At 40.3% G+C, this 12,596-nt stretch overlaps 1 protein-coding gene across 11 annotated transcripts in view; it reads left to right on the plus strand.

Annotated features, from left to right (window-relative positions):
• The first annotated feature begins 1,156 nt into the window (after window positions 1-1,156).
• The window catches only part of MAP7 (microtubule associated protein 7), a 104,947-nt gene continuing 93,507 nt past the window's right edge, over window positions 1,157-12,596 (plus strand). For 5 of the 11 annotated variants that reach the window (XM_086877489.1, XM_086877490.1, XM_086877492.1 and 2 more), the window contains exon 1: window positions 8,887-9,785. In XM_086877489.1, coding sequence (XP_086733615.1) covers window positions 9,656-9,785 — 130 coding nt within the window. In that variant the 5' untranslated portion in view covers window positions 8,887-9,655. Of the gene's footprint in view, window positions 1,371-7,226; window positions 7,375-8,886; window positions 9,786-12,596 lie in introns of those variants that run through there. The other 6 variants (XM_086877497.1, XM_086877498.1, XM_086877493.1 and 3 more) reach the window with 5 other exon arrangements.

Raw genomic sequence — 12,596 nt, forward strand, 5'->3', positions numbered from 1 at the left:
GGCAGACCCATCCAAGTGCTTTCTTCGTTAGGCTTAGCAGTACAGTGATTTTGCTCAGAAATCCTTACAAGTCACTCCCAGGCATCACTAAAGTTCAGCTTCAGAATACGCATGTCTGCCTTCCTATGCATTGACTTCACTTTTCACAGGAAGAACTGACTGGGTTTTTTTTTAAGCCATTTCTAACAAACTCTTCTTGAGTTCTCTACCTTACATTGCTGATGTGGGTTGTTTTTTACCTGGATTATCAGTCTATTTCTAGTTACTTACCAAAACTAGGAATGAGCCAACAGGTGACGTGTATTTCGCATATGTTCTGTTTTAAAAGGATTTATGTACCTAGTTTTATTCTGAGTTTGCTTTATAGCATCATTTCAAGCTGTTGTGCTGAACTTTTACTCATTGGGACATTTGTAGACAGAAGAATTTGCTTGCATAAGTTCTTGAGTATTTTGAATTTAAATTGCTTTGTGCTGTCAAAGTTCATTTGAAACCACTTTGTGAGTGAAATGTCCAAGTTAAACTTCAGTGAAGCTGTTTGTTGTCTGCTGAGATTCTCTCTCTGAGTTATCACAGGGGCTGGCTTGCAAGCATTCACAAACAGGAACAACCTCAAAGCACATCAGGGATCTGCTCTGTGGCTCTTTGGTCCATCCATGAGCTAGCAGATATGTGTGCCCAGGGAGGGCCATGCAGATGGCTTCGGCTGCAATCTGTCTGCTCCACAAGCAGAACACCTGTGTCTGGATCCGGCTCCTCAGGAAGGTCAACATCCCATCTGTGTTTGGTGAAATTACCTACTGGTTGAACTACTGCCTCTGTCGAAAATACAAAGCTCTGTGTGTTGTGGTGTGTGGCTGTTTGTTTCTTTCCTTGCCTCCTGTGGCTACACAGATGGGCTTTTAGGGCTGATCCTGGGGAAAGCTTCAACATCACCACAAGGAATTTTGCAGGGAGATGTTCCAAATGGCTCCCTTTATTGGCAGATGGTCTGCTGCACCTAACTAGCTTTATCTGGGTAAATGGCTTAATTATCAGGATGAAGTTTTTGGGGTTTTTTTGTTTTGTTTTTTTTTAATTTTTATTCTGCCATTCATAAATGTGTGAATAAAAATTAGTACAGTGCTCAGGGGATATACTAACTTATACCCATTAGAATTTTTCAGTCACAGCTACTCGAGCATCTAATAGTGCAAACAAGCTCTTCAGTGATTCCTGAGATGAGAGGGGCCCTCTTGTGGGGAATATCGAATGGAGAAGCTTCTGAGACACCTCATCTTATGGCTGCCCATCCATGAACATAGGCATGTCTCTGCCTGTGAGAGTTCCCCACGCGTGCTCGGGGCTGCTTTGGCCAGCTCTGTGCACAGGTAACAGTTTGCTTAAGCTCTGGAACACCAGAGAGGGCTGTGTGTTTGTAATGCTGCAGAGAAGATTTAATGTCATGTTTTTGTGTACTGTTCTAGTTAGATCTTTGTTCTAAGTGTGCTTAGTATTACTCTGTACTTTTTGCAGGAAAACAAGTCTGCATTCTAAGTGATGTCAGTGCCAAGTGGCTTGTGAAAGCCGAACACTTGAGGTGTTCACTCTTTAACTGCTGATGGGACTTTATATCTGTTGTTTGCTTATCCTGGTATTTTCTCCATCTGAGAATAAATCAAATTTCATTTTACTCTGTTTAATTTTTTCCCAACAAACAGATAAATTGTTAGGGAAAGCACGAGAGTGCAGGAAGCAGTTGGTTGGGAGCTGGAGGTGTGCTCTTGCTCCTGTGGCTCTTCCCCAGCGGTGCCAGCGCGTTTTGCTGGGGAGGATTTACCCGGCGCTGCTGTGACACACGGGTTTTGTCTCTCTGCCCGGCTCAGGCCATTCACGTTCTTTCCAAGGGGAGCTGCCGGGTCACCGTGGCCAGCGGAGGGGATGGACATGCCCGTGTCACCGTGGGGATGTCCCGGGGCTCCAGCACAGCCGGACCGCCCCGGGCTCCTTCGCTCGCCCGCACCGCACAGAGCGGCTGTGGCAGCGCCAGGTGTGAGGAAACGGGGACTGCGAGGCTGTGTGCTCACAAATACTGCAAGTGTTCAGGCTTGTGTGTGGTGGGCGTGCTCTGATTTCCATCCCTGATTATCTAAACGTTAGTACGTTGCGAATCCTTTCTATCTTTTAATATATAAATCGTGGATCTGCGATTCTTCTGTTGCCGCCTCCTCTCTGGTGAAAACCTATTCAAACCTATTCAATCAGAGCCCGTGATTATATTTTTGGTCCCACATTAACGATTTTTGAGGCAGTACTGAATGCACAGAGACTTATCAGTGCCTTGTAGAATGAAAATGATAGAACTAAATTAAATTTAGGTTAAAATCCTCATGGAAGCCATCCCTCAGCTTTAGAAAACTGTTCAAGTGTCTTGGTGTCTCTTTTTGGCCAAGTAATGTCTGTGCAGGTACTACACACCTTGGAAAGGTCTGAACGAGCCTTTTTATGTCTTTATTGTGTAATGGGAGCCAGGCTGTCTTTCTCCACCCACCTACGCCCAGCATTAGTAGTGTTAAAAAAAAAAAAAAAAAAAAGAGGTGTGTGTGTGAAACAAACCACAAGAAACACCACCTCAACAAAAAAAATCCAACTCTGTCCAAAAAAAAAAAATCCCCCTCCCCAAAAAAATTCAAAGCCAAAGTAATTCTACACACACAGACCCAAAACCCCCAAGCCAAACACTGCCACAATAAATAAATAAATCTGAGTTTATGAAGAATCAGGCCTGTTAAGTCAAACAGCTGGCTTATGTGGTACTTCCAATACAGAACTTCTACTAATTTAGTTAAAGTAATAGGCATTGCTGTTTTCCTTAGGCTTAATTTTGAAAAGAGATGTACTTGTGCATGTGCTGTTTCAAGCTGCAAAAAGTTGTAAATTTCCGTTACTCTGAGATGGCTAATATTTTATTTGCATGATTTATTATTATCCCAAATAAACAAATTTAATACTTTAGAGCTGAAAATTATTTGTGGTGTTAGAGGTAAATGATCAGAGCAATAATTGCCTCAATTATGTAAATACATATTATACAGTAAATACAATTATGTAAACACTATATAACCCTGCAACAACATACTTTCTTTTCCACTTGAAAAAAGTGTGTGTAAGTCTACATCCACAATACAAGCCACAGTGTGCTGCTGCTGCTGCTGTTGTTGTGGTAAGTGTCTTCGTGTATCTATCCTTCCTTCAGGAAAGGGGATCCCCTCTGTGTGACTTCCATTAGAGAAATGCAGTGGCCTGCAAGGAAGTATGGCAGAAAAAGCTATTTTTATATTATATTCCTTTTTTGGCCTTACACATATATGAGAAATGGTGTATTTGTGAAACTGGTTCAGGTTTAATTCTGCAGTTCTCCCTTAGTGTTGGTCCTGCAGTCATGCCATGTTTGTTTTCATAAAAACAAGTAGGCTTTGGGGAGAATGCTTGAAAATATGTTGTAGGAGATCTGTCAGAGTTCAAGGGAAACAACTCTAAGTTGTCTGCTAAGATGACATGCAGGACTCAGCTGCCTTGCTGTTCAAATAAATGGGGTTAGAAACCCTGACTCTTGTTGACAATGAGATTCTTCAGGGAGGTGATGATGGAATGATTTGTGCTCCAGAAGGAGAGTCACTGTGAGACTCCTGAGGGGAGAAATAAAGTACTGATGCTCCAAATTCTCCTCATCTCTCTATCTGACACTGTTCTGTCTTATCCAAAGTCCAGGCATCTTGGTCGTCCTCTGAGAAACATGTTGGGAACTAAGATGTCAGGAAAGCACTGGTAATTAACACAGTACACAATATTCCATCCATCAGATACTGTCGGTAATACAACAATGGAAAAAAAATTTTAATTTGCTCTTGGCATATTGCCTTTTCTTTCATGTCCCTGTTTCTGTGAAAAAGCTTGAAGCCTTTTCTTTGAAGTATTAATTTCTACTGAAAAGCTTAATATGTACAGAAGTGCTCTTAATTTTGAGTGCTACACAAGAGCTTGGTTCTCTTGACACGTATAAAACCCAGGTATTTTTAAAAATAAACTTTCTTTTTTTTTTTTCCAGACAGAAGCAGTGACAACATTGCCCTGGCTATTAGTTGTAGGGCATTTAGAATTCATAACTTCTGTCTTCTACCAAATTCCTGTTTCCTACTGCCTTGTGAACCCCCAGTTCCTTGCTGCCTTTCTTTATTTAACTGACCATTGGTTGAAGTTACATGATATGTTCTGCTGCAGGGCCTGATTATTGTTATTATAGATAAATAAAGAGTGTTGACTAAGAATGATCGAATATGTTTTTGATTCATCATGGTGTGCCTTGTGCAATGTTTATAATTAGTCATACTGCGCAAATCAATTTAATTAAAAAATGTGACAGACTGGTTAATGTAAATCTTGTAAATACAAGATTGTTTTATTGGTGTGTATGTGTGGAAAGTGTTTGTGAATGACGAGGCTCTTGATTAAGTTCTTGAAGAACTCCTCATGTTTGTGTGCCTTTTTGTGCTGATGAATTAGCTTGACTGAAACAGGGCAGGACTTCCAGCTTTCTCCTAAATTTTTCCTTTGCATGGAAATGCACACAGCTTTAGATTTCTTTGACAGAAGGGTAAACAATTAACACTTACCTTCTGTCTAGCTGTTTCTGAGGAGCTGTTAACAGCCCTTGGTCCAGTGTGTGGCACCAAGTGTGTCAGGGGGACAGCAAATTGGGGAGAAGGTTTCCTTCTTGTTCTCTAGCATTTTATATTCTTACTGATTAATTCAAGTGGCATTTTTTTTTCCTTCCAAGAGTGTGTAAAGAAGAAATCAGCTGTTATATCAGGTGTTTATATACTGAAGTTGTTTGAAAACAATTCAGTTACTGCAGTAAAAATAATTGGCTGGTCCTTTATTATTTTGTAAATAAAAGTGAGGCCTTAGAGATATCTTTGAAGAGAAACTTAGAAACCTCTATAAAGACAAGGTTATTCTGTGTCATTTTTGGAAAATAAGAGGTAGAAGGAAGAGAAAGTGGCAACAGTGAAAAAAATAAGGTGTTTGAGACTTAGGAATGGTTGAGTTAATGGAAGTAAGTGTTTTTTCTGATAAAGTGGCTATTTTTGCTGTTTCCAAGTTAACTGAAAAAAAAACACAAAATGGGGTGCAGGAATGAATCCTGCCTGTCTTTTTAAGGCTAGTTTGTTTTGTCCAAGATTTACATGCCATAAAAAAGGTGGTTTCCAGTCCTTTGATGCTGGGTAAATAGCTGTTTTCTCATATGAGTAGGAAGAAAAAAAAAAAAAAAGAGATCTTACTTTCTCCATCTTTTAGGCCTGACTTCCTGATTTAAAGCCTAGTGAAGTAGAAAGTAAACAGACATATGACTCCTGAAGAAAACTAGAGATAAACTGAGTTTGGAGTTCAGTTAGTGTATGTATATTCCAACATAGTCCTGTGAGGGATAGGGAGTTGAAATTAATGTCCTTTATGGATTTCTTCTAATTTGAGATATCGTATGATCTAGCATTGACTATATTATGTATTTTTAAATGAGTTCTTAGAAAAAGCTTTTGACATAGATGATTAATATTGAAAGTATGAAAAGCTATACAAAATATGATTGTGTGTCTTGATGAGTAAGTACACTGAATTTTTTTTGTTGTAATGTTTCTGCAGAACAGGATGGGATATTTTAACTGAATTTTCCTGATCTTCTTTCCCAAGAAATAAATATTTGGAACCTATTTCCCAATTAATCTTATTGTTTCATGCAGGGAAAACATGAATATAAAAGCAAAATTCTATATCCTTTCTTGTCATAAATATATAAGATATACACCTACCTTGCCCTGAACTTCTCAGCTATAAGAAAATCAGAAATAACAATGAAATAGTGGCAATCTGTAAAGGAAAATGTGCTAAAATAATATATTTACTTGATCTATTTCCTGATACAAAATACATGTAAGTTGAGGGGAAGCTTTCTCAAGGCAGTGGCTGTGGAACGTAAAGTTATGTACAATTCATTATACTCTAAATCACAGTAATGAGCTTCATGGACAGTTTGGATAGTGTATGGGGAATGAAACAATTAATAAATTGTTAATAAATCTGTTCATGAAAGAAGATTGCAAATCTAGAGTTCAGCCATGGTGACTGGCTTCAATTTCCTTTTCATTTCATAGGTAAAGATATCAAGTCTTAATTCCTGATTGTAAAGCAGAAACATCACTCAGTGTGGTGTCATAAATATTTACATTTCCCATATCATGATATAATTGTCCTAATAGTCCTTGTTCAAGCTGCTGTTTAAGACAGTTGCATATCAGATGATGTTTTGTGCAGGTAATTATACCTATAGAACCCAGTGGGTAAATGTGGGTGTGTTTAAGTGTAATGGTTTGTCTGATAATCAGTTTGCAGGTGGTGTGAAAAGGAAAACCCCAAAATGACCCAGTGCCCTCAAGATACACAGTTGTTCTCACTCCATCTCCTGAGAGTCTCACTCCATCAGTAAGAGGGCTCAGTTCAGCTGTGATTGTTTCAATACACAGGATGACTAATGGTTGTGGGGGGGGGAATCAATCATAGGGGTTATGTAAGAATATTGTTCCTTTTGTTTTGTCTTTTAAATTTTTTTTCTTTTTAAGTGTTTAACTGCCTTGTTACTAAAATTACCCACCCCTTTGTTCCCTCGGGGGAATGTTGCTTTCATCCCAGTTTTCATATAGAAGCTCCCACGTAGATGAGACAAGACTGAAATAAGCAAAGCTTTCCTGCTAGGAATACCTCAGGAACTTCTTTTTCTTCCCTAAACCAGTGGATTGAGGAAGGGGGGGAGGGTTGTTAGTACAGGCTTTTATGCAGTGCTGGTACCTTTGATGTATGTTTAATAGTAATTTTAGGAGTGTTTTTCAGAAAGAAAAAAAAATGCCCATGTCCCTAAAGTTATGGGGTATTTTTTATTATAATAGGTGTCTTTTATATGTAGTAGGTTGCATTTTATTAGGCATTTGGAAACATGTTGTGAGCTGGCATAGTTTTTAACCACAGGGACCTTGAAATAAAATCTTGCTGTGTAAGCTGAATGTGCTGTTGATACTTTTCCCCTGTCACCTCTGCATTAAGTCAACAGGAAGAAATATGTACCAACACCTCCGTTGCCTGTGTGTCATTGGCCAAGTCTATCTGCACCAGCCCCTGAAGCATCAAACTTGGTTATTACTACATTTTGTACAGAGGGCAAGTCACTCTTATGGGTGTGGGGGATCCTGCAAGGACCAAGAATGTCATTCTCAGTCCTGTAACTGATCTGCATGACTCCTTCAATAATAGGGAAATGGAGATGCTGACACAGTAAGCATACCTGTAAGCCGGGAAGCTGCTCCAGTCAGGTGTATTTTTGTGTGTTACATACTTCTTGTATGTTTTGAAATGCCTATTTAGGGAGTTTAGCAAAGGCGATTAAACATAATTTTTAAAAGGGTAGAAACCCTTACTTAATGACATAAAGCAGTGAAACGGGGTGGAGTGATATTTAATGAAGCTGCCATATAAATACTGCTGCCTTTTACTTTTGTCCTGTTGGCAAATCTTTGCATGTATGAAAAATTGTGATGGCACTAACTACTGTCCACTTTCTGTGGCAATGTGTGTTCTGTTATGTAGTGTTTGTGGGAGGCATAGGTGGGTGGGATTTGAAGAATCAAGCTGTTTCTCTTTATGGAATAAAGTAGTAGTGCCCATATAAAGGCCAGAAGGCAAACTACTGAGCCAAAGAACATCTTTTTTCCTTACTCTTTGGTCCACGCCCTGTAGTACAAAACGTCTCCAACTGCAGAGAAATGTCATCGTGACAGCTTCCGTGTACGCCCAGAGTCCAAGGTGTAGCCGAGAGGCAGGATGTAGCCAGGAGGAAATGCATCCTAGAGGTGGGCTCAGGACTCAGTTCAGAAATGGTGTCCTCCTGCAAAATGCTTCTGTTTTGGTTGGGTGTTTTGTGCTTGTGCTGGAGAGGGAAGAAGGGTGCAGCTGAGCCTTCAGGTGGTGCTGTGTTCTTCTCCATCTGCTGTGATCCTGGCTCACTGGCCTGAGATGTGCAAGAACAGAGCTATCCTGCCAGCTGAGCATGACCCAGGACTCCTCTGTAAAGAGGCTGCTGTGGCAGTCAACACAGTTTGTGTCACGAATTCTGACACTTCTTCAGTTTTGTTCCCTGTGTCGCTGAGGTGATCACGTACCTCTGTATAACTCAGTTTTCAGTGAGGCATCTACAGACCTGTCAGCTAATGTCTGTGCCATCTTGTGGTGGCTGATCAGGTTGCATCAACATTCCCTTTAAAAAAATCCAAACAAAAAACCAACCAAAACAAAACAACCCTGAAGTGAGGAAAAATAATGTACTTTTAAATTTATAGAGTGATTCTAGCTGGGAGTTTTTCTTTGGTAGTATTTTGAAATGGTGAGCACACACTGAATTGAGGTGGAAGAGGATGAAGATTAAGGTGAAATATCTGGCATGTTGCACAGTGGCATTTGCAGCTGCAGTGAAAGATGACACATTGAGATTTGCAAAACTTGTGAGCAAGCATTCTGGTGTAAATGGCTCAAGAAAGTCCAGAATGCCAACATATGAGGGAGATCAATTAACTAAAACTGCCTGGGCTGTTTGGATTTAGCTCATTTGCGAAGTGTATGTTAAAGGTTCACGCTCTAAAACTGATGGTGTGGTACAGAATTTTCAGAATTTTGTTGTCTCATGTTGTCCACACAAGCTAGAAATTCACATTTTTGTGTTTTCACACGTGGAAAAGAGTGTTCCAACCTTTGCCTGTAATTGTGGGTGTATGCATTCCTAATGCAAAAGGTATGTGCTGCCCAGGAAGGTGATTAAGGGGGGTGGGGGGCGGTGGCTCACACGACACCCAGCACATGCAAATGTAGAAGAGGACTCATCCTCATTGTTTTAGGTTAGGCTAAAATTTCTAAACATGAATGAGCAGAGCAGCTGAGCAAAAAGCAGGTTCATGCCTGGAGCCTTCCAGGCTCCTTTTCACTCAGTGCTCATCTGCTTGTGCAACCACAGCTGCATTCTCCCGCTGCCTGGAGAGGAGGAAGGAGCAGCCCCTGCTGCCGAGGTGGCTCCAGCTCTCCACGAGCGAGCAGGAGACAGCGTTCCCAAGGCCGGCTGGCTGCAGCTGAGGAGACAGCACTCATAGACCATCCTTTGATTAGGATGTGTCCGTGTTGTCAGGGCAACTGTTAACAGCGGCGTATCATATTTTCTCCTCTTGTAGTGCGTGCTGAATATTTTAGCGCGCTGTGGCTGGAAGAAGGTTGCAGGGAAGAAAGTGCTGCTGCAAGGAACCTGGAGCTGTGGTCTGGGATCTGATTGAACAGGTTAAGACGGCAAAGAGGAGCATCCGACCCAATGTGCCTTTAATTAGGGCTTTTCTTCAAGGAGGGGAACGACTGCGAGCCTCTCGCTGCCGACTGGATGTTGGTGTTTGTCAGCTGTTTGCATACTGCTTATCCATAGGGGATCTGTTACAAGTGCTCAAATGAACAGACAGCGCTGCAGCTAGTGCCTAATCAGAGGCTGGAGTTTCCTACTTTTTTTTTTTTTTAATAAGCAAGAGGCAACAGCAACATGCCTGGTTCAACTACTGCCCTCCGACAAGAGAGACTGAAGAAAAGTGCCAGGCCAAATCCCCCAGGTTTATTCACCATTAATGAAGAGGATGAGCAGCAAAAAAATGGGAATTCCACAAGACTGAACGGTACGTTGCTGTTCTGCAGTGTGATGAGGGCTGCCTGTGGGATACGCTGCACGGCAGGCACAGCAGCGTTTTATTAGCTCTTCTGTGTGCTACAGAGAGTCTGTAAGTGGCTGGTGCAGTTTGGCAGTTCGTGTTGGCACTCACAAATGTGCTGTGCATGATAGGTGTATTTGAATCCCCTGGCTTGTTATGCAATCGGCAGCTTTGGCTAGGAAGGAAAAAAATACTTTTTAGTTATTAATCGCATTTCTTCTGGTAGGGATAATGGTTCTGCATCAGGAATATATCAGTGACTTCCTGTGTGTTTACTTTGGTTTCTGTTTACAGTCTGGGTAAATAACTGTTAGAAGCAAGGGGAGGCTTGGAGAGTGCAGAATGCAATGCCCGCCTGTTACAGAAGACAGCTTTGCCAAAGACAATGTGAAGCTGTCCATACTTCCATTCATGTGCAGGAGGGGCACTGTGCCTTTGGCAGAGTATAGAAAAATACACATTGTTCAAATATGCTGACTTTTATGAGTATGATGACAAAACAAAGCAGACAGAAAACCCAAACACAAACCCAACATACTGTTAAAGAAAAATATTTATGGTGCTTAAGGTAGGTAAGTAGTGGTGGCAGAGGGATGCTGATGGCCATTGATTTATAGCAGGTCTGTCAAGCCTGTGTAGCCACTGTCTGTCTTGCTTCATGTAATTCCTGTTTCCTGCATGGATGGTAGTATTTAAATTATCTTAATCTGGCAGGAATTCTGCTGCTTACACTTGTGACTGTAATTTTTATTTATTTAATTTGTTTAGTGCTCAAGTGATTCTGTATGTCTGAGCACTCCTTTTGGGGGCAGGGAAGGGGTGGATTGTATCAGTTTTTGTTTACAAAACAAATTTTAGTTTATACCCTCAAGACACAGTTTTAAATTTCAGTTATTACCATTCTACCATGTAACAGGAGAGTCTAGAAAGCATTTAAATAGCAAATTTATAGTATGTGTATTTATTAGAGCTGAATAATTTACAACTAATTGATTATTTTCTTTTTCTGAAGGAAAACAGTAACTAGCTTGGTAGCTTTTACAAACTCAGAACTCAAATTTTGTTTGTTGGGGGCTTTTTTGAGTTTGCAGCTTGTATTTTTTTTTCTCAGAATGGTAAAAACCCTAACTGGTTAAAGCTTCATGATAAAATATATACTGCTAGTCATTGTTAATGTGCCTATTGTGTTAGGGTCTTGTGTACACAGTTACCTGCTCTTCTGTGTATTTGAAACTGCCCATGTAAAATGGAGATCCAAATTCTAGTGTGAGCTTATTTAGTTCTTAATGTTTTAAGAAGAATATTACTTTCCTTTATCACCCACTGGATGGCTTCCAGAGTCAACAGTCCATAAAGCTAAAAATCAATAATTTGCCTGGTTTAGTTAAATGGCACTGCTAGTTTCCCAATAGTTTGTTGACTTAGCTACTCTTTTCTACTTGCAGGAGCTATACAGATGTGCTTATCCTTTGTCTGTCTTGTTTTAACTGAGATTTGATTTTTGATTATTCCTTTATTTTCTCTTGTTGCTGTGAAATGTGAGTAGATGAATGTGCACAGTAGCACAGATAGCAAGCAAGCAAGTTCACGTGGTTTTAGGAAGAAAACACTTTTTCAGCTTACTTGGACTGCTCCTGGTGAGAAATAACATAGTAAATGGTACAAAATATTCTGGAACTATATTAATTTGCTTTTCATTTTACTAGGTAATTAAAATAGCTCCTAGTGTCTCTAGAGCAGCACACCATTTGCACAGTGGTAGGTGTGGGATAGCTACGTTTGTGCATTTGGATGTTATCAGTCATTGGGTGGGTTAGGCTGGCATGCCTGGTAATGGGGAATGCAGGTACTCAGGGTGCTGTTCTTCTCACCTGGTACCAGCTCTGACCCACGTGGGGCTTTCGTGAGTCTTTAGTGTCTCTTGTTCTCTTGCTGCTTTACAGGGTTTGCCTTGTCTTAGTTCTTTACTTGTTTTTGCTCAGCAAGCACTTGCAGCTGCTGAGATGTTTCCTTTTTATTTATCCTTTCTCTCCAGCACATTCTAAGTTAGTGTCATCTTTGTGGGAGATGGGCTAAGTATTGTCTTCATCTGCAGTTTCTGTTATCATGCTGAACTTGTCTTTGTACAGCAGTTCAAAACCCAGGAGACCTTTAATGGAACTGATACTCCTAAGTAAAGAAGTTCCTTCCTCCATTAAGAATACTTGAGTATCATCACAAGGTTTAAAATAATCAATATTTTCAATAGTTCAGGTCTTCTCAGAGTACTAAGGCTTGATTAGACTTTTTATAAGAGTTGATTTTGTGATTTGGGAAACAGTTATGTGGACCTTTAAGTAGGTGGCATTTGCGAGGTTTTCTGTAAATTTATTTTGGTGTTGGCCATTCCTTTGCTTGTCTGGCTGTCTGCATTGTAATTGAAAGAGTCTGATAAAGCAAAATGAGTTTGCTTCTCCAGTGTAAAGGAATAATTACAATGTTAATGATTTTTCTTTTCTGTCTGAAGATACTAAAAGCCTGCAATAGCCTTTATAGCCATGTGCTCCTGATATTTCCTTTCCTTTCATGTGAGCTGTATTTACTGCTTTTTCAAAAAATATTTTAACTTCCTTTCCTCCTCTTGGTTTTGGCACAAGGCCTGCCTGTTTGTTATATGTCTGTTGCAGGGTCTTGAGATGCTGTTGTGTAGTAGAAGAGTCCAAGTAAAAATTACTTTGAATATAATTTTTTACCTTTCTTAAAGGTATTTATTCTCCTTTCCTGTTATACAGGAATTTT

The sequence above is a fragment of the Cyanistes caeruleus genome, chromosome 2 (genome assembly GCF_971803275.1).
Source record: "Cyanistes caeruleus chromosome 2, bCyaCae1.hap1.1, whole genome shotgun sequence".
In the NCBI taxonomy this organism is placed as follows: domain Eukaryota; kingdom Metazoa; phylum Chordata; class Aves; order Passeriformes; family Paridae; genus Cyanistes; species Cyanistes caeruleus.